The 22,754-nt window shown below is 45.0% G+C and overlaps 1 protein-coding gene across 14 annotated transcripts in view; it reads right to left on the reverse strand.

Moving 5' to 3' along the window:
* Nucleotides 1–22,754, reverse strand: part of LOC147108681 (extracellular sulfatase Sulf-2-like) — a 409,937-nt gene that overhangs the window by 18,835 nt on the left and 368,348 nt on the right. For all 14 annotated transcript variants that reach the window (XM_086005391.1, XM_086005393.1, XM_086005392.1 and 11 more), the window contains 5 exons: nucleotides 15,475–15,682; nucleotides 6,915–7,143; nucleotides 5,266–5,362; nucleotides 4,061–4,155; nucleotides 2,422–2,487 (listed from right to left, as the gene is read on the reverse strand). In XM_086005391.1, coding sequence (XP_085861517.1) covers nucleotides 2,422–2,487; nucleotides 4,061–4,155; nucleotides 5,266–5,362; nucleotides 6,915–7,143; nucleotides 15,475–15,682 — 695 coding nt within the window. The remainder of the gene's footprint in view (nucleotides 1–2,421; nucleotides 2,488–4,060; nucleotides 4,156–5,265; nucleotides 5,363–6,914; nucleotides 7,144–15,474; nucleotides 15,683–22,754) is intronic.

Here is a 22,754-nt window from a genome sequence, read left to right on the forward strand (position 1 = left end):
ATTTCACACTAAAACATGACCCAACGCATATTTTAAAGAGGTAGTCTTTTATCACAGGGAGAACAGGAGAAACAGCTCTGCATCGCTGTTGTCATAATTATGTCACACTCAAATTACAGGATCACACATTTCCAATGCAATTATAAACCATTACCATTTTCAGCCTAAGCAGCAACAATGCTAGTTGTTGAAGGGAGTCATCTTATAAGTAATTGGAATCTCTATTAATGTCACATCACAGATTGTCTTTCACTAATGGTCTCATCCACGTATCTCAGGCTAGTTAGAACACTACCCAGAACTGCATGACCTTAATATGCAACCGTGTACAGCAAGCTCATCCATCTCAGGCCCATTTTCTAGAATACCTAACCCTACTTAAACAGCCAGACTGTAGAGGTGATCACAGCAAAGAGAAGTCCAATCTCGTACGGGGGACTCACCCATGGCTCTGCAATTATCCATACTAGTGACACTGTGTTGTAGATTGTGGCTGAAACTATTGCATCCATGCTCAGGCGGTGATCGCATTGAATGGCTAGGCTTGGATCTTTGAAGTAATGGGCCAGAATTTGCTGAAAAAATAATGGCGTGTGAACGATGCACGCCGTTATTAAAGTTGGCCAGAAACTTGTGGCAGGGAAGAGATACCCCACGAACTGCGAAGCGCCACAAGTTGCTGGACGATTTGCACCACTCCACCGTTAGCCTCCCGAAAACGACAGCTCACCTTTACTCTCCCTGTGATTTAAAGTTGCTGCATTTGCACATTAATTGCTCATTAAACTCGCCACAGAAAGTTAAGTCTAGTAATTAACAGCGCAAGTACCCTTTTAATGATGAGACAATTATTAATAACTGCCAATTAACCTCTCTTGCCCAGAAAGTGAACAATTAAAAGTCTGGAGTCTCATTCCTTCAGGTAGTGAATTGTTGCTGGAGGTTTTAAAAATGTTTAAACATTGTTGGTCCTGTTGTTCACCATGGTCCCAGATGCCCTGTTGCCCTCGCCGTGCCATTATCAGCTCGCACATCCAGCAACTTACAGGGCAAAACATTTTTGAGCTGAAGGGTGCAGGAAAAAGTCTAACTTACTGGGCACACTAAGATGCCCAGCTCCACCAAATTCAAGCCCAGTGTTACTATTGGTAACTGGGCTTCTGAAAATCTCAGAAGACACCTTGTTCTTTGTCTCCCAGCCAGGAACCCCTGTTGGAGAGGTGGAAGGGTGGAAGTCAGGACATATATGTGCCCTTCTGACTTCTACAAACCGGTCGCAGGTTTAAGTGGCCTGTTGGGGAGTTGACTGATAAAATGAATTTGTTAGACTACTGAACAATAAAAGGAATTATATTTAAATGTGAAATTGTAATGCAAGGTCGCAAGGCTAACAAAGAACTAATTTCTTTACCATTTATGCAGTCTAAAATACACTGTAATATACCCTCGGGACCTGAAAATTCTATTTCAAACTTTTCTCCAAAGCCTCAATCAGCCTCTTTACATTCTGGTGTATGGTACATGACACATGGAATTCTCCAACTGACAGGACAGCAGATCATTAGGAGGTACAAACATTTTTGTTTTAATTCAGCACTCTAGAAATTTTTGTTTTAATTGAATTGCATGTGCCACAGAATTTGCCCAAAATATGAATGTTTCTCATTTTCTTGAAATTTTGCCCAGTTCTGTGACAGACTAAAATTACTGTCATCAACAATAGCAAATGAAGGCTTAACACGTATGATGCTCCTCTGTTCTTTGTTATCATCTACAGTAATTTCTAGTCTAGTGTGCTACAGAAAAATTTGAAACTATGCAGCTGTTTCTTTAATAACAAAAACACTTGATAAAGTGCTGCTGTTGAAGACTGTTTAAGGATTATTCCACACATTATAGCAGTTTAACTTTAAAGTTGCTAATTGTTAGCATGCGGTACAAGAACACAGCATCACGGAAGCAATAACATATTTTCAGTTTGTTAAAAATTAGCTGAGGATTTCAGATTATTGTAAATAAACAACCCCAAAGCAGCAAACAATCCCAAGCACCACCGTTTACTAATGGGTTTATTTTTCAACAAATCTGATTGTGCAACTTTAATTGTATCATGTCTGTGAGATGCTTGTTTCAAGCAGAAGCTAATAAATACGTCACTAAGGTTTTTGAGCCAATTGTTGGTGATGATTGGGAGAGGGTGACCTACTCAAGGCAATGCTGAGTAGGAACACACTGCTCGTGAGAAGTCAGAAAAAGCTAAGTGGGATGATGGAAAGCAAACAGTTTGCCAATTATATAGATCTACAGCTTAGAGGAATGAACTTGAAGTGGGGCATATCCAATGTCCTGGAAGACGTCACTGGACATTTGGGACCTCTACATTAGTATATTCCTTAGTTACTGAGTTAATAAAGAACTTACTTGAAGGGATGATTAGCTCCCTTGTGCTTGAGCTTTCCTTTCATTCCCTTATGTTTAGAGGGAAAACTACAGAACACAAAGAGGATGGCACAAACATATTTTATATGCAATGTGAATAAGTATGTAAATTGTCAATCACAATTTTCAACACTATCAACAACTTCTTTCCCTCACAAAAATCACACTTAAAAATACTTAGTAATAGGTTATGGATGCTATTGAAAGCTGTACTGTAACCTACACCTCCACAGCATGCCTTTTGTACGCTCTTTGAAAAACATTGCTAATTGTGTATCCCTTTACACCAATTTACCAAATCTCACCCTCCATCTCCAAGATTACATTATTTCTTAATTTCACCAGAAAGCCTTGTTGAACACATGAATACCAGTTACGTGCACATTGTTAGTAGACAGGTTGCTACAGGATCCTGTAAATGTCCAATTATACATGTGTTTTTAAAAAGTCACCACCTTCACCAGGCTAAAACAAAGGAGTACAATCAGAGACAAATATCTGCGTTTTACCGTTCTTGCTCATATTGGAAAAATGCATTTGTAAACACTTTCTGAGCCTGAAAATGCACAGAACCATTCCACCAACTGAAGTGCATTACAGTGGTCACTGGTGACCTCTGCTTCTGACCCCGCCTAAGAATGCGGGGTGCGGGGAGGTCACCTAATCAGTATCTGTTGGGTGAGTGCCTGCGTTTCGTTGGGTGCCTGCCAGAAAGGGGGTTGGGGGGGGGGGGGCGGGGGGAGGAAAAGAGGGACAGGCCAGCTGCGAGTGCAACCAGTTTAGCAAGTATTTTGTTAGGCCCATTACGGTCCATTTAAAAAGCGGTCGATTTAAAAGATAGGCTGGTAAATTTTATTGATAATCTAGGCCTGCTCCCAGGCCTGTCCCACTTCCACCATTTGGAATGTGTAATGCTAATGTCGTACAGGATGCTTGGTGGTAAAGAAGCCAAGGCTGAGAAAAATCCCACATGTGGGAATTCCTTCCTCTGGCCACACCCCCTCTGACATCATAGGCCAAGTTTGGGTGGACTGAGGGTCTGCCTGAAACAGGTCCTGGCAGAAACCAGCAGCATAGGCCAGAATCCAGCACATTTGGGTCCCAGATGATTTTCCACCTCCTCCGTTGCACTCCTGGCAGACTTACACTGGGAATAGGCTGCCGCACCCTGCAGAAATTTGGGGCCTATTTAACAAAAAGAGGCCTGGATGATAACCCACTGTGCCATGCAGTGGTAGGACATAGGCTCATGGCTACAATTCACATGTAGTGAACTTATAAGGGAAGGGTGAGACGTATTCTCACATGGAGTGATGAAAAGTTGCAAGAGGGTGCAAATCCAGCCAACTCTTAGCACCTCCTAGTTGTTTGATACAGAATAGCTTGGGCTGTCACCTTGGGCTCAGCTCACCGCTGTCTACGCTCAGTGTGGGAAATGCTAGACAGAACCAAACAAAAACACTAAAAGAAAAAGTACATTAAAAAAGGGGTAAGGAAGAGAATGTCAATCAATTGTTTAAAATGTCTCATTAAATTGAATAGATTTGGGAGGTCTATATGAAAGTTGGTTAGATGACTATTCCAGTGACACAATGCAGGAAGCTGCAATTCCAGAACAAACCTCATCCTTGAACAGTCACATTCTTCAGGTCTTTTTTTCTTCAAGTGACCCCTGACCTCTCGCAAGTTCTTTATTTTGGTTTGGAGGGTTTCAATCTAAGGACAGAGGTCAAGGGAGGATTACCTGCGTATAACATCCAACCACCGAAAATAAGCTTTCATGTGGTGCAGGTTGTACAGAGTAAACTTCTATTTATTATATTTAAAACAAAATATGATGCCAGTCCCTGAATAAAATAAGAAAACTTGAAACAGCAAAAAGGTCATTCAACCCATTAAACCCACACTTTCTTACAGACCATGTTGAGCTTGCCCTGATATGTACCTTTATCCAAGTTATTTAATTGAGAGGAGGAATAGCTAGAGGTTGTTTCAAGAAAATAATACTCTAGAAAATTCTTCCCTAAAGCCCAAAGGTAATCAAGCAAAACCCCAAGACATCAGTTTAACAATTACAATCTACATCAGTCAATGCTGACTGACTGCATTCCACAGGCACCATTCCGGTGGCCCCAGTAAGATTAGGTTAATATGGATCCAGACAGTATTTTATCATCCTTATCAATACTTATAACCTTTGATCCTGTTCTTCACCAAGTATTCACCTAGCTCCTTTTTAAATGAGTAATTGACACAGAATTAACAGCTGGGAGTTTATTTCATGTATCCACTGCTCTGTGGGGAAAAAGACACTTCTAATCTGAAGTCTTGCTTGAGGCTTGCCCACTTTATACTTGTCTCCTCTAGCTTTCTGGTCCTAGTTAAAGCTACCTGTATGATGAGAAAACAAGCATTTTGAAGTGTGGGATTTTGCACTGAAAATATTTACTGTATTAGCTTAAAGTTGTGAAAATAATTGACATAAACTAGGTTCAACTTAATTCAATGATAATTTTTTTTTTTTTGCTTAACGTAAAATTTATTTTTGCTTTGAATCATTAAATTTAGCCGAAAAACCAGCTGTTCATCTCAGACCGAGAGCAGGATCTGCAGTGTAAACATTTGCCAAATTCAATGCAAATGTACTAATGAATTAGAAATTTAAAAAAATACTTTTTACACAAAAATATTCCAAACTATACTTTATGCATGATAAGGATAATTAACATCCATAATTAATTGAGATCACTGAAATCATTTACATCTTTCACTGGTTTGGTAAATTTCCACGTGGAATAGGCTATTGATTATTTCTCTGTAACTAACCTCATGATCAATGTGTAATTTGTGATCCTTCCATGCTTGAAGTGATTTGTACAAATCTCCGTCACACTGAACCGTCTCATTGGCCAATATGTAGCACCTATGATATTAACAAATTAATTGTTTGTGTAGTTCCTTGCTGTTATTCAACACATACACTGCATTCGGTAATGTTGCGACATTTAAAAGTATTGTGACAGTCAGCAGCATTGCATCAAATCATTGAAATGACAGCACAGAAGACGACCATTCTGTGGTATTAGTTCTTCCAATGGAGCTGTCTATTCTAATCCCATTTCCCTGCCCCTTCTCTGTGTTCTTTTATAGCCCTTCTTCCTAAGTTTCTTTCCAATTCCCCTTTAAATGGTGTTATAATCCCTGCTGCAATAGCTACTTGTGATAAAATAGTCCACGTTCTCATATGTAGAAAACAAGTCTCCCAATTTCCCCTTTCATTTCCTAGTGACAATTTTGAGTTTCTGGCCCCTTGTTACCAATTCAATAACCAGTGAAACCAATTTTTTTTTATTATTTATCCTCTCCAAATTTTTCAAACTTAGATCCCCTTTAACCTTCTTAGCTTCACTGCAGGGAAAAAACACTGTTTTGAGCTTTGCTTCATACCAATCACCTTTCATTCCTGGTATCATTCTAGTGAATATTTGCGGTACCCTTCCCATGGTTCGAATATCCTTCTGATAATGGGATGCCCAGAAGTACATATAATACTCTAATTGTGGCCTAAGCACTCTCTTGTACAAATTTAACTTCCTTGCTTTTAGGTTTGATGCCCCTATAAATATATATATTGTGGTCTTTTCAAGTGTGAGCAGGAATGCTCCTCCTGTCCCACAAGGATACCTTGGGCTTCCCCTGCCCCTGGCTTTCTCCCCCCCAAGCCCGATCGTGGGCTTTACAAATCCTCCCCAATTCCTTACTTACTTGCTGAGGACTGTCTCAGCGGCTTGACCCCCCTATGAATTTCGACTCCCGACCACCGGCAGTGTCATTTCTGTCAGCTTCGAGTGGGAGTCAGTGTCAGGGCATGTGAATGAGGCCATGAAGTTAAACACCTCCAGGCCTCGCGCTCCATGGGGCCGGACGGTTCACAGCCCACTTTGGCCCCTGCACCCCCGATTCCCGGCCTGAGTTAAAATCGCGATTTGTATATCTACACCTCTACATCTTTCTGTTCCTTCACTTTGTGCAGAATTTAAGCTCTTAAGGTGTACATCCTTTCACTATTCTTTTGCTCAAAATATAACTACTTTATATTTCTCTTGCATTATGATATTTAAGGGCATTAATATGCTCACCATTATTTCTATATTAATTCAATGTTAATTCTTCTTCACACAAATTATATAACTCTAAAAGATGCCCGACAATCCAGGTCAATAACTATAAATATCACCACCCAAACCCATGGGGCGAAGCACTTGGGGAACATGTGTGATGTAGTGAGTTAGCACCATGACCTTTCACCTCCAGGCAGGGTTAGCTAAGCCATGTAATACCACTGAATGGAAGACCCACAAAGGAGTACACGGATCAATTTTCTTGGCTTCCCAGCTGTTGAGTGATATGAACGAAGGGAATTAGGGAATCATAGCTCTATGAAATAAACAGGAGGAAAAAAAGTGGCAACTTACTTATGTGTGACTTTAATTGAACTGGGTACAATTAATTCATTACTATTGCCAGTGCCACTGCTTTCACCCATGTTCTCTTCTTCTTCATCAGCTACATCATGTCGTTTAGTAATGTTCTTTGGTACAACTGGGTCAAATCCCTCATCCAGATCCAGATCATAAACTTCTCCTTCAAGTTCAATGGATACGGAACGGATTGATCTATTTCGTATGTAGCTTTGCTTAAATTCTGAAAGTAAAAATAAAAACATTAAATAGATAGAACTAACTTTGTTAAGACATACACTTTTGAATTTATAATGAACAGACACTAGACTTTCAGAAATTGCTGTCACAAACTGCAGACTGACTGAAATGTAAGGGGATATGATGTGGTGTTGCACCTCGAGAGCGCATTGGCAGTGAGGTATACAAAGAGGGATTCACTACTTTCTTTCTCTCTTTTAGCATGCACTTTCTGAAAGTAACACTTTCCTCATCACATTTTGTTGATAACACACCTACTGTTATAAGATAGTGACTCACAATGAACAATGCCATGAGAGATCTGCTAGCACTATTTTAAAAAGCACTTGCTGCTATTCTGTCTAATGTTGAGCTAAGTTGGGCTCGGCAGGGGTGAAAAACCGTATCGCTGGTCACCGCCACTTCCGGTGCTTTCTATCACAAGCTGTTGAAGCTATCTGCCCAAATATGGGCATGTGTTTCAAACGTCGGTGGTAATGATGGGATGACATCAGGCAATGCAGCCAACATTGCTATGGCTAGAGAAAGAAGGGAACTAAAAATGTAAACTAAGGGAGTGTGATGCATTATGGGGCAATTTGTTACACTTCTGCCTTTGTGAATTTTACAATCTAAAAAACTGTGCCTTCCCACCACCCCCAGATTCTCCTCTCCCCCTGGAGCAAAATGCTAAAATTATGACTGGGGATGTAGCAGACAATTCCAGGATGGCAAAAAGAAGTTAAAGTTATGGATGGAACCCAGCAAAGTGATGGAAATAGGTAAACTAATATTGGATGTATATTCAGATAGTGGAACGTTCCTAATATAGGCCATGTGCATAATGTGCTGTGTTCTAGAAGTGTTTCAACAGCACCCGTCATCGAATGAACTAAACCAATGTCATTTTATCCTTGAGAATTCCCACTTACACTTCGTACAGGTGGGTCTTCAGGAGACTAAAGAAAATCAAATGCAGATCAAGATAGAGGAAGTAACAAAGAAAGGCAAAAGGGAACCAAAATAAAAATGGCATAATAAAAATAAAAAAGGTCAAAAGTAGGTTAGACATTGAAAACAAAACGAAATGAAAATGAGGTGAGAGGAGTTTAAAAAAAGCAGATTATTAGGAATGGTTGTACATGTAGCACGGACAGAAAAGTTATTAAAATGAAAAGAAATTAAACAAATGGTAGAAGGAAAGAAGAAAAGAATTGTAGGGAGGGGAGACAGATGAGTTCACCTTTCACTTTTTGAAGACAGCGTTTCTTTTCTGCTGCTTTTAAGTATGTTTCTTCGATTCTTTTTCCTAATGCGGTATATACATGGATTTTGAGGGGGTGACTAGGTGTGTGGATGAGGGTAACGCAGTGGATGTGGTATACATGGATTTCAGTAAGGCCTTCGATAAAGTCCCGCACAGGAGACTGGTCAAGAAGGTAAGAGCCCATGGAATCCAGGGTGCCTTGGCACATTGGATACAAAACTGGCTTAGTGGCAGAAGGCAGAGGGTGATGGTCGAAGGTTGTTTTTGTGACTGGAAGCCTGTGGCCAGTGGGGTACCACAGGGATCGGTGCTGGGTCCCTTGCTGTTTGTGGTCTACATTAATGACTTGGATATGAATGTAAAGGGTATGATCAGTAAGTTCGCGGATGATACAAAAATTGGTAGGGTGGTAAATAGCGAGGAGGGTAGCCTCAGTCTGCAGGACGATATAGATGGGTTGGTCAGATGGGCGGAACAGTGGCAAATGGAATTTAACCCGGAAAAGTGCGAGGTGATGCACTTTGGGGGGACTAACAAGGCAAAGGAATACACAATGAATGGTAAGACCCTAGGCAAGATGGAGGGTCAGAAGGATCTGGGTGTGCAAGTACACAGATCCCTGAAGGCGGCGGAACAGGTGGATAAGGTGGTAAAAAAGGCATATGGGATACTTGCCTTCATTAGCCGAGGCATTGAATATAAGAGCAAGGAGGTTATGATGGAGCTGTATAAAACACTGGTTAGGCCACAGCTGGAATACTGTGTGCAGTTCTGGTCGCCACACTACAGGAAGGATGTGATCGCGTTAGAGAGGGTGCAGAGGAGGTTCACCAGGATGTTACCAGGGCTGGAGCGCTTCAGCTATGAAGAGAGACTGGGCAGGTTGGGTTTGTTTTCCTTGGAGCTGAGGAGGCTGAGGGGGGACATGATTGAGGTGTACAAAATTATGAGGGGCATAGATAGGATGGATGCTGAGGAGCTTTTTCCCTTAGTAGAGGGGTCAATAACTAGGGGGCATAGATTCAAGGTAAAGGGCGGGAGGTTTAGAGGGGATTTGAGAAAGAACTTTTTCACCCAGAGGGTGGTTGGAGTCTGGAACTCACTGCCTGAAAGGGTTGTGGAGGCAGAAACCCTCACAACATTTAAGAAGCATTTGGATGTGCTCTTGAAATGCCATAGCATACAAGGCTACGGGCCAAATGCTGGAATATGGGATTAGATTAGACAGGGCTTGATGGCCGGCGCGGACACGATGGGCCGAAGGGCCTCTATCCGTGCTGTATTACTCTATGACTCTATGACTCTATATTCTAGCCTAACATATACCTTGAGCTACCACTGCACTTGCAAAAGATAACCACTAGATGGCACTAGAAGACAGCAAAACTGAGCCAAAATAGGGCAATTATATTTATCTGTTGAGTATCTCATTTTTCCAGGAACTGCCAATTAGACAGAACAAGACATTTATATTCTGCAATATGAAATAAGCAGAATGCTTTATTTTTAAAAGCACAATTATACATCGGAGGCTACCAGCTGGTTGGAGCACTCGGGATGGGGGTGGGTTGGGAATCGAGGGTTCAGAGGCTGAAGTGGGCGGCGATCCATTCATCACCCCCCCTCCCCCCGCCACCCACCCACCCCCCCACCCCCAGAGCACGAGGCCCGATAGATCGTAACTCTGTGGTCTCATTTGAACACCCGAAGCCAGCGGGCAGGAGTCAAAATTCATGGTGGGGAGGTTGGGGGGTGGGGTCTGTTGTCAGGCTGCTGCTGGGACCCACTGAAATGGTCAATGGCAGGATAAGTGAGGAAGGAGGGATCCGTAAGGCTCACGGTTGGGGGGGGGGGGGGGAAAGACAGGGTGAAGGAGAGACCCAAGGTACTTTTGTGGGGCCAGGAAGAGCACTCCTGCTACTCCTGGCTCACAAGGAACCTATATAAAAAAAAATTTAAATTAACTTACCGTGGCCTCCTGAGGCCAGGATGTTGCCTACCACCATCTTTCGCTGGCGGGTCCGAGACTGTGCGTCCCTTAGTCAGGCCCACAGTTAAAATGGTGTGTCCGTCATGATGATGTCTCAGGGACGTGACTTCTGTGATGAAATATTCCATTCATCACTGCCTGTGACTGTGGTCGGTTTCAGTGTCATTTCCCTTCCCCCAGTCCTCATTGTATTGTTTATTGGAATGTGCTGGAATGTGCTGTGTGTGTAGGGCTCCGCCCATACCTGGCCCCTTTTGTAAGCTAGCTCAGTCTGGCCTCAGTCTCCAGAAGGAAGATACCTCTCTCTCTTACGTGTTACTTTCTAAGTTAATAAAAGCCTTGTTTTGTTTCGCTAACATCGAGTCTCGGAATTATTGAGGCACATCAATTTTATTAACTTATTTTTCAACACTATGGATCAACTCCTGAAACCCGAACGTTTGGATTTGGATCAACATGCTCCGGACGCATCAGCACGCTTCGGACACTGGTTTGAGTGTATGGAATTCTTCCTGGACAATTCCGCAGCCGTCAAAGACGCTACGGACGCTGCGAGGATGACACTCGGAATTCTGCGGAATTGGGTAAGCCACCGGGTTTACCCCCTCATCCAAGACGCCGATACGTACCTGGCCGCCTGTGACATCAAAGGCGCATTACCAGCAGCCTACGAATGAGGTGTATGCTAGGCATCTGCTCGCTACTCGCGCACAGCAACCTGGGGAATCGGTGGAGGAGTTCCTAAGCACCCTGAAAATGCTTGGCAAAGACTGCAAGTGCCGAGATGTAAAAGCCGCAGTGTACACTGACGAGCTTGTTCGCGATGCCTTTATCACAGGCCTCAGCTCCACTTACATCCGGCAAAGACTGCTGGAAAAAACGGGGTTGGACCTGAAACAGGCTGCGGACACCGCGCGATCCCTGGATGTGGCCCAGAGAAACTCGGATGCCTACTCTTCAGCCCGCGCCGTCCACGCGTGCACCGAGGGCGCCGCCATCTTGGAAGGCATCTTCCCCGCCCGGCAGCCCGACACCGGCGGGGCCCCGCTCTCCCCCCAGAAGCCCTACGACAGCCGCGACGCGTCAGGGACCCAACTGCTACTTCTGCGGGCAGCCAAAACACACCAGAAACCTGTGCCCGGCGAAAGGCACCACCTGCTTTAAGTGCGGTAAGAAGGGGCACTTCGGGAAGGTGTGCAGAGGGAACCCCGCCGGAAAACCCGCCACCGCCGCGTGTGCGCCGTGGGAGCGGCCATCTTGGACGCCATCTTGCCCGACCTCGTGGGGTCCGCCATCTTATGAGCAGACAGCGTGGACACCATCTTGTCTCGATCAGGGCCCTACAGTGGCATCGGTCACAGTGGACCAGACCAGGCCGCACCCGCTATCCAAATCAATGGTGGACATCGAGGTAAACGGGTGCCGGGTTAAATGTTTAATTGACAGTGGAAGCACGGAGAGTTTTATCCACCCTGAACTGGCACAGCAACTCTCCCTAAAGGTGGTCCCTGCTCAGGGTACCATCTCTATGGCTGATAAGACCCAGACATCGACCATTCTGGGTTACTGCACGGTACAATTGGGCGTTAACGGAACTGTATACGATAATTTTAAAGTATTAATCATGAAGAACCTATGTGCGAGCGTGATCTTGGGCCTGGATTTCCAGTGCAACCACCAAAGCATCACGCTCAAGTACGGTGGGTCCCAGCCGCCCCTCACAGTGTGCGGTCTGGCTACCCTGAAGGTAAAGCCGCCTTCGCTATTCGCGAACCTTACCCCTAACTGCCGGCCAATAGCGACCAAAAGCAGGAGGTACAGCTGGGAGGACAGGCGGTTTATCGCGACCGAGGTAGACAGGCTCCTGAAAGAGCGCATTATTGAACGCAGCAACAGCCCGTGGCGCGCCCAAGTGGTAGTGGTGAGGGGTAGCGAGAAGAAACGGATGGTGATCGACTATAGTCAAACGATCAACAGGTACACCCAACTAGACGCCTACCCGCTACCCCGCATATCAGAAATGGTGAACCAAATCGCCCAATACTGGGTGTTCTCCACCATCGACCTCAAGTCAGCGTACCACCAGCTCCCTATCAGACCAGAGGACCGCCCGTACACCGCCTTCGAGGCGAACGGACGCCTCTACCAATTCCTCAGAGTCCCCTTTGGGGTGACGAATGGGGTCTCGGTTTTTCAGAGGGAGATGGACCGCATGGTCGATGACCACCACTTGCAGGCAACCTTCCCCTACCTCGACAACGTCACCATCTGCGGCCACAATCAGCAGGATCACGACTCGAACCTCGAGAGGTTCCTGGAAACCGCACAAAAACTCAACCTCACCTACAACGAGGACAAGTGCGTTTTCAACACCACGCGCCTCTGCATACTAGGCAGCGTGGTGGAGAATGGGGAAATCGGACCAGACCCCGACCGATTGCGCCCCCTACGGGAGCTGCCCCTGCCCAACACTCCCAAAGCCCTGAAAAGGTGCCTGGGGTTATTTTCTTATTATTCCCAATGGGTCCCCAACTACTCCGACAAAGCCCGCCCCCTCTTGAAAGCATCCTCTTTTCCGCTCTCTGCTGAGGCCTACGCTGCCTTCAAAAGCATTAAGCAGGATATTGAGCGGGCCACGCTACAGGCAGTGTACGAGAACACTCCATTTCAAGTGGAAAGTGATGCGTCTGACTTCGCCTTGGCGGCCACCCTCAACCAGGCGGGGCGGCCCGTAGCTTTCTTCTCGAGGACCCTCCAAGGGCCCGAGATCAGACACTCCTCTGTGGAAAAGGAGGCCCAAGCCATCGTGGAGGCAGTGCGCCACTGGCGCCACTACCTAGCCGGCAAACGCTTCACCCTCCTTACCGACCAGCGGTCGGTAGCGTTTATGTTCAATAATAAACAGAGGGGGAAGATTAAAAATGATAAGATTCTTAGGTGGCGGATCGAGCTCTCCACCTTCGAGTACGACATCATTTACCGGCCAGGGGCCCTTAACGAATCCCCTGACGCCCTCTCACGAGGGATGTGTGCCAGCGCCACCGGGGATCGGCTACAGACCCTCCACAACGACCTCTGCCACCCAGGGGTCACGCGGCTGTTCCACTTCATAAAGTCCCGTAACTTACCCTACTCGATTGAGGAAGTTCGGTCTCTGACCAGGAACTGCCGCACTTGCGCTGAGTGCAAGCCTCGGTTCTACCGCCCAGATAGAGCCCACTTAATCAAAGCTACACGGCCCTTTGAGCGGCTCAGCTTAGATTTCAAGGGCCCCCTCCCGTCCGTCGACCGCAATGTTTACTTCCTGAACATTGTGGACGAATACCCCCGGTTCCCATTCGCCTTCCCCTGCCCAGACATGACCAGCGCCACGGTCATTAAATGCCTCAACAGCCTGTTCTGCCTGTTCGGTATGCCGAGCTACATCCATACGGATAGGGGGGCGTCCTTCATGAGTGAAGAGCTACGCCAGTACATGCTGTCCAAGGGGATTGCCACGAGCCGTACCACCAGCTACAACCCCCGGGGTAACGGCCAAGTGGAGCGAGAGAACGGGACAGTATGGAAAGCAGTCACTCTAGCTCTAAGGACCAAGGGCCTCCCTATCTCCCGCTGGCAGGAAGTCCTCTCGGATGTGCTCCATTCGATACGGTCGCTATTGTGTACGGCCACTAATGCCACGCCTCATGAACGAATGTTTGTCTTTCCCCGGAAATCCACCTCAGGCGTATCCATGCCGTCATGGCTCTCCACCCCAGGTCCGGTACTCGTGCGAAGGCATGTGAGGGGCCACAAGACGGACCCTCTCGTGGAGCCAGTACACCTACTCCACGCCAACCCCCAATACGCATATGTCCGGCACGCCGACGGAAGGGAGGACACCGTGTCCATAAAAGACGTCGCCCCAGCCGGCATCAACAACAACCACGGCAATAGCAGCAACAACGATCACAGCAACTCTTACCCACCCACTACTCTTTCATCACCCCCGGAAGAACATCGACCAACGGCACCCCCACCAACTACCCCTTCAACAACCCTGGCGGCACCCCCGGCAGAGACCCAGGAGACTACCGGGGACACCCAGCCAACACCCGCGGCACCACAACAGCCACGTCGGTCGCAGAGGACTATCAAACCCCCGAACAGACTAAATCTATAGAAGGGGTGAATGTGATGAAATATTCCATTCATCACTGCCTGTGACTGTGGTCGGTTTCACTGTCATTTCGCTTCCCCCAGTCCTCATTGTATTGTTTATTGGAATGTGCTGGAATGTGCTGTGTGTGTAGGGCTCCGCCCATACCTGGCCCCTTTTGTAAGCTAGCTCAGTCTAGCCTCAGTCTCCAGAAGGAAGATACCTCTCTCTCTTACGTGTTACTTTCTAAGTTAATAAAAGCCTTGTTTTGTTTCGCTAACATCGAGTCTCGGAGTTATTGAGGCACATCAACTTCACCATTTAAATTAGGTCGGCATTCCTTTGGAGTGGGCGGCAATCCCGTGCCTGAATTCAGGTAAATTGGGGGTGGGAACATGTCGGCAACACAACCAAACATGCCGACCACGCTTCGTTGCCGGGGTGTGGGTTTTAAAATTGGGCCTTTGAAATTAGCTCATTCGAGACTATCTAATATACTGTGCTATATTTTCATGATTTATAACTAAGTAATTAATCACAGTAACGATTCAGTAACATGGGCTGTATGGTTAGTTTACTGCACCTGATACATTGAATAATCAAAAATCGACATGTGAACTGATAGTTTCCCATCCATGGCACCCAAGAATGCAATGTGGATATTTTAATAAAATGTTTTGGCAGCTATATGAATAAGCCATTCTATTTATAATATCCTTCTTTAGGTTGGTCTTAAATGTTGTGGCATTCAGAATGTTGTATTTCCTCGAATCTCAAAGTGGGATCATTTATAATACAAAGAAAAGTTTTGCAAAGTTCCACTCTTTCATGCCTAATTTAACCTTGCAACTGCAAGTCACATGCTGCTAGGCCTTTGAGGGGATATGCTGTCCTTATCATTAGCCTATCTTTACACAGTACAAGCACATCAAGCACTTACTTCGCTTGGAGAAAAGCTTCTGTTTTTGTCGCGCTGCTGGGCTCATTTTGTATCCATTTTCTTCACAATCGCAGTCTCCACCGTCGGTGTTGTAATACTTCGACTGGAAACGGCTGGATCCCTTCTTGCCAGAAGCGGCTGTGACGGCCATTCCTTTGCACTTATGAAGTCGAAGCTTTCCGGTGGAATCCTCTACACATTGCCATTTCTAGAATAATGACCACTTCATTAGATTGCAGTAAATGACCTTAAGGCAGCAGGGCTGCATAGATTTTTTTTTATTCGAGAAATATTCCTTAAAATATTGGGCTCCATCAAGCAGTCCACCGGAAGAGGGGGGGATTTAAAAAAAAAATCAAATCAGGTTTCTTGTTCTTGATTCCTAACCAGAAAACCTTGCTGGAAACTATATGCATGTGGGTTGTGCTCTAATATCCTCCGTAGTTAGATAGCTTGCTGATAATTATTGCCTGGGTTTTCATGTGAAGCATAGTTACCAGAGTAAGCTACCCGATAACTGCTGGGCCCATGGAGCAGCATAAGTGATCATCTTCAGGGGAAGAGAGGAAAAAAATTGGGGGTGGGGGGGGGGGGCGGAGGAATTCATTCCAGGGTGACATAGTGGTAGCCCAGTGCACTATGCCATAGAGGACTAAGGTGGATGCTTGTGTGTACTATTTATACACAGTCACAATGAGATCCTGATCTCATTTGCATCCATGAAAGGGGCAATGGGTTAAGATTGAAATACACTGTATTTATATAAAACACCAGGGCTTACTGGGACTTAACAATGCAAGTCCAATCTGGCCAATTACTGCCCCATCAGTCTACTTTCAATCATCAGCAAAGTGATGGAAGGGGTCGTCGACAGTGCTATCAAGCAGCACTTACTCACCAATAACCTGCTCACTGATGCCCAGTTTGGGTTCTGCCTGGACCACGCGGCTCCAGACCTCATTACAGCCGTGGTCCAAACATGGACAAAGGAGCTGAATTCCAGGGCTGAGAGTGACTGCCCTTGACACCAAGGCAGCATTTGACCGAGTGTGGCATCAAGGAGCCCTAGTAAAATTGAAGGCAATGGGAATCAGGGGGAAAACTCTCCACTGGTTGGAGTCATACCTAGCACAAAGGAAGATGGTTGTGACTGTTAGAGGCCAATCATCTTAAAGCCAGGACATTGCTGTAGAAGTTCCTCAGGGCAGTGTCCTAAGCCCAACCATCTTCAGCTGCTCCATCAATGACCTTCCCTTCATCATAAGGTCAGAAGTGGAGAATGTTCGCTGATGACTGAACAGTGTTCAGTTCCATTCGCAACTTCTCAGATAATGAAGTAGCCCGTGCCTGCATGCAGCAAGACCTGGACAACATTCAGACTTGGGCCGATATGTGGCAAGTCACATTCACGCCACACAAGTGCCAGGCAATGACTATCTCCAACAAGTGAGAGTCTAACTACCTCCCCTTGACATTCAATGGCATTACCATTATTGAAACAGAAACTTAACTGGGCCAGCTATATAAATACTGTGGCTACAAGAAGCTGGCTATTCTGTGGTGAGTGACTCACTTCCTGACTCCCCAAACCCTTTTCATCATCTACAAGGCACAAGTCAGGAATACTCTCCACTGGCCTGGCTGAGTGCAGCTGCAATAACATTCAAGTAGCTCGACACCAGCCATGACAAAGCAGCCCGCTTGATTGGCACCCCATCCACCACCTTAAACATTCACTCCCTCCACCACTGTTGCACCGATGCTGCAGTGTGTACCATCTACAAGATGCACTGCAGCAAGGTGGTGGAAGGCTACTGCGCAAGCTTAAAACTATGAAGATCTTAGATAAGACTTTGAGGTGGATAGTGAATTTGCTGAAAGTGAGAAAGGAGATGGTACGAGATATGGGAATGATTTCGGGATGGAGAGATGCATTGAGGGGAGTGCCCCAGGTATCGATGCTGAGAACCCTACTGCTTCCTATTTACACAACCAACCACTGCAGTTTCAGATGTGCAATGCAAGTGGGTCAGATTTGCAGATATTAAACTAGGGGGCAGTTGAGTCTGATGAGTTGCACACAAAGTGTGATATTTACCATGTAGGGTAAGGTAGTTAAAGTAAATCACAGAAATTTATGTGACAGAAGGAGGCCATTTGCCCCATCGGGTCTGTGTCAGCTGAAAAAGAGCTATGCAGCCTAATCCCACTTTCCAGCTCTTGGTCGATAGCCTTGTAGGTTACGGCACTTCAAGTGCCTATCCAAGTACTTTTTAAATGTGATGAGGGTTTCAGCCTCTACCACCCTTTCAGGCAGTGAGTTCCAGATCCCACCACCCTCTGGGTGAAAAAGTTTCTCCTCAACTCCCCTCTAATTCTTCTACCAATTACTTTAAATCTATGCCCCCTGGTTATTAACCTCACTGTTAAGGAAAATAGGTCCTTCCTATCCACTCTATCTAGGCCCCTCATAATTTTATACACCTCAACTATGTCTCCCCTCCTGCCTCCTCTGTTCCAAAGAAAACAACGCCAGCCTGTCCAATCATTCCTCATAGCTAAAATTCTCCAGTCCTGGCAACATCCTTGTAAATCTCCTCTGTACCCCCTCTAGTACAATCACATCCTTCCTGTGATGTAATGACCAGAACTTTATGCAGTATTCTAGCTGTGGCCTAACTAGTGTTTTATACAGTTCAAGCATAACCTCCCTGCTCTTATATTCTACGCCTCGGCTAATAAAGGAAAGTATCCCGTATGCCTTCTTAACCACCTTATCTACTTGTCCTGCTCCCTTCAGGGATCTGTGGACATGCACTCCAAGGTCCCTCTGTTCCTCTACCCTTCTCAGTATCCTACCATTTATTGTGTATTCCCTTGTCTTGTTAGCCCTCCCCAAATGCATACCTCACACTTCTCCAGATTGAATTCCATTTGCCACTTTTCTGCCCACTTGACGAGTCCCTTGATATCTTCCTGCAGTCTATCGCATTTTTCCTCACTATCAACCACACGGCCAATTTTTGCATCATCTGCAAACTTCTTAATCATGCCCCTACATTGTTATATACCACAAAAAACAAGGGACCTTGTACTGAGCCCTGCGGAACCCCACTGGAAACAGCCTTCCAGTGACAAAAACACCCGCTGACCATTACCCTTTGCTTCCTGCCACTGAGCCAATTTTGGATCCAACTTGCCACTTTCCCTTGGATCCCATGGGCTTTTACTTTTCTGACCAGTCTGCCATGTGAGACCTAGTCAAAGGCCTTGCTAAAATCCATGTAGACTACATCAAACGCATTACCCTCATCGACCCTCATTACCTCCTTAAAAGATTTAATCAAATTAGTCAGAAACGATCTTCCCTTAACAAATCCCTGCTGATTGTCCTTGATTAACCTGTGCCTTTCTAAATGACAAATAATACTGTCCCTCAGAATTTTTTCCTAATAATTTGCCCGCCACTGATTGGCCTGTAATTACTCGGTCTATCCCTTTCTCCCTTTTAAAACAATGGTACGTTAGCAGTCCTCCAGTCCTTGGGCACCACACCTGTAGCCAGAGAAGATTGGAAAATGATGGTCACAGCCTCTGTTATTTCCTCCCTTGCTTCTCTTAACAGTCTGGGATACATTTCATCCAGGCCTGATGATTTATCTACTTTCAAAGATGCTAAACCCCTTAATACTTCTTCTATCACTATGTTTATCTCATCTAATATTTCACACACCCCCTCCTTAACTACAATGTCTGCATCGTCCCTCTCTTTTGTGAAGACAGATGCAACGTATTCATTAAGAACCATACACACGTTTTCCGCCTCCAGACACAGGTTACCTTTTTGGTCTTTAATAGGCCCTACTCTTTCTTTAGTTATCCTCTTGCTCTTTATGTATTTATAAAACATCTTTGGGTTTTCCTTGATGTTACTTGTCAATATTTTTTCATGCCCTCTCTTTGCCTTCTTAATTTCCTTTTTAATTTCACCCCTGCACTTTCTATACTCCTCTTGGCTTTCTGCAGTATTTAGCTCTCGGTATCTGACATAAGCTTTCTTTTTTGTCTTATCTTACCCTGTATGCCACTTGACATCCAGGTGGCTCTAGATTTGGGAGTCCCACCCTTTTTCTTTGTGGGAACGTATTTGCTCTGAACCCTCACTATCTCCTCCTTGAATGCCTCCCACTGCCCTGACACTGATTTACCATCAAGTAGCTGTTTCCAGTCCACTTTTGCTAAATCACATCTCAGCTCAGTAAAATTGGCCTTTCCCCAATAGAGAACTTTTACTCCTGGTCTAGCTTTGTCCTCTTCCATAACTACGCTAAATCTAACTGAATTATGATCACTACCACCAAAATGGTCTCCCACTGATACCCCTTCCACCTGCTCAGCTTCATTCCCTAAAACTAAGTCCAGAACCATTCTCTCTCTTGTTGGACTTGCTACATACAGGCTAAAAAAGTTCTCCTGAATGCATTTTAAGAATTGTGCACCCTCTATACCTTTTACACTGATTCCATCCCAGTAAACATTAGGGTAGTTGAAATCCCCTACTTTTGTTTTTGCACTTCAGAAATTTGCCTATACATTTGCTCCTCTATCTCCCTCTGACTAGCATAGAAACATAGAAGATAGGAGCAAGAGTAGGCCATTCGGCCCCTCGAGCCTGCTCCGCCATTCAATGCCATCATGGCTGATCATCCACATTCAGTACCCTGTCCCTGCTTTCTCCCCATATCCCTTGATCCCTTTAGCCTTAAGAAATATATCCAACTCCTTCTTGAATATATTTAATGAATTGGCCTTTACTGCCTTCTGTGGTAGAGAATTCCACAGGTTTACCACTCTCTGGGTGAAGAAATTCCTCCTCATTTCTGTCCTAAATGGCTTACCCCTTATCCTTAGACTGTGATCCCTGGTTCTGGACTCCCCGACCATCGGGAACATCTTTCCTGCATCTAGTCTGTCCAGTCCTGTCAGAATTTTATAAGTTTCAATGAGATCCCCTCTCATTCTTCTAAATGCCAGCGAGTGTAATCCCAATCGACCCAATCTCTCCTCATACGTCATTCCTGCCATCCCAGGTATCAGCCTGGTGAATCTTCGCTGAACTCCCTCCATGGCAAGAACATCCTTCCTCAGATAAGGCGACCAAAACTGCACACAATACTCAAGGTGTGGTCTCACCAAGGCCCTGTACAACTGCAGCAAGACATCCTTATTCCTGTACTCAAACCCTCTCGCTACGAAGGCCAACATACCATTTGCATTCTTAACCACCTGCTGCACCTGCATGCTTACCTTCAGCGACTGGTGCACAAGGACACCCAGGTCTCGTTGCACTTCCCCTTCTCCCAATCTATTGCCATTCAGATAATAATCTGCCAAAGTGGATAACCTCGCATTTATCCATGTTTTATTGCATCTGCCATGCTCCTGCCCAATCACCCAACCTGTCCAAATCATCCTGGAGTTTCTCGGCATCCTCCTCATAGCACACATGCCCACCCAGCTTTGTGTCGTCTGCAAACTTGGAGATATTAGATCTAGTTCCCTTGTCTAGATCATTAATATGTATTGTGAATAGCTGGGGTCCAAGGACCGATCCCTGCGGTACCCCACTAGTCACTGCCTACCACTCGGAAAAAGACCCGTTTATTCCAACTCTTTGCTTTCTGTCTGCCAACCAGTTCTCTATCCAAGTCAATACCTTGCCCCCAATCCCATGTGCCTTAACATTACATGCTACTCTCTTATGCGGGACCTTATCGAAATCCTTTTGAAAGTCCAAATACACCATATCCACTGGTTCTCCCTTATCTATTTTACCAGTTACATCCTCAAAAAATTCCAGTAGATTAGTCAAGCACGATTTACCTTTTGTAAATCCATGTTGACTTTGTCCGATCCTGTCACTTTTTTCCAAGTGCTCTGCTATTACATCTTTTATAATGGACTCTAGCATTTTCCCCACTACTGATGTCAGGCTTACCGGTCTGTAATTCCCTGTTTTCTCTCTACCACCTTTTTTGAATAGTGGGGTAACGTTAGCTACCGTCCAATCCATGGGTACTGTTCCAGATTCCATCGAATGTTGGAAGATGATCAGCAATGCATCTACTATTTCTAGGGCCACTTCCTTAAGTACCCTAGGATGTAGATTATCAGGCCCTGGGGATTTATCGGCCTTCAATCCCGTCAATTTCCCTAACACCATTTCCCTACAAATAATGATTTATTTCAGTTCCTCCCTTTCATCAGACCCTATGTTCCCCGACATCTCTGGGAGGTTATTTGTGTCCTCCTTTGTGAAGGCAGAACCAAAATATGTATTTAATTGGTCTGCCATTTCTTTGTTCCCCATTATAAATTCCCCTGATTCTGACTGCAAGGGACCTACGCTTGACTTCACCAATCTTTTTCTCTTCACATATCTATAAAAGCTTTTACAGTTGGGGGGCTATAGAACACTCCCAGCAGTGTGATTGACCCATAGGGCCTCATTTGATGATCCTTCTAACATATCATCCCTCCTCACAGCTGTAAATCTTTGGAATAATTCCAGAGGTAATTGGATGCAGTAACATGTATCTATGGGAAGAGGAGCTAGATAGGCCAAATGGCCTCCTTCATTGGTACTTATCTTTGTGACATAAATTGTGAATATATTGCTATATCTTGGTGAGATTCAGATTGGCAGCACTATGAATTAATGACTGAGTTGATGAAGAAGTATTTGTGTTCTGATAGCAAGATGTTATTTTTAAGTGTTACGCTTGGATTAGGAGTTCCGAACCATAGGAGTGATTATGAAAGTGACTGGTCTGCTGGACTAATGGGCTGTATATTCCGATCCCTATGGGTAACACCCATAGGGACATTGGAAGTGTCAGTTTCAGGCATGCCAAGCACATGTGCTGAAAACCGGCATTTCTGATCTGTCAAGAATGCTCTTGACAGATCGGACGCCTGCCCTAGAGAAAGGCCTCTGTGGGCGGATAGTTCCGCTTTCTGGAGAACCTCCACCCGCAGAAGCATTACGCCTGGTAAAAGCAGGTGTAAGGCCTGGTTTTACCAGCATAAGAGTTGAAAAAAAGTTTTCAAAAATGTTTTCAATCATTTGTCATTTAAAAATACTTTTAAAAAGTTTATTTTTAGCCCCGTAAAAAACTTTAATTACTTTTTTCAAAAAATTAAATTTTTGTTTAAAATATTTAATTTATGGTAATTTCAACTCATTTTATAAATGTGATTTAAAAAAATTATTTAATGTT

This window comes from Somniosus microcephalus, chromosome 13 (genome assembly GCF_052327205.1).
Source record: "Somniosus microcephalus isolate GS21.2 chromosome 13, FLI_Smic_1.0, whole genome shotgun sequence".
Lineage (NCBI taxonomy): Eukaryota > Metazoa > Chordata > Chondrichthyes > Squaliformes > Somniosidae > Somniosus > Somniosus microcephalus.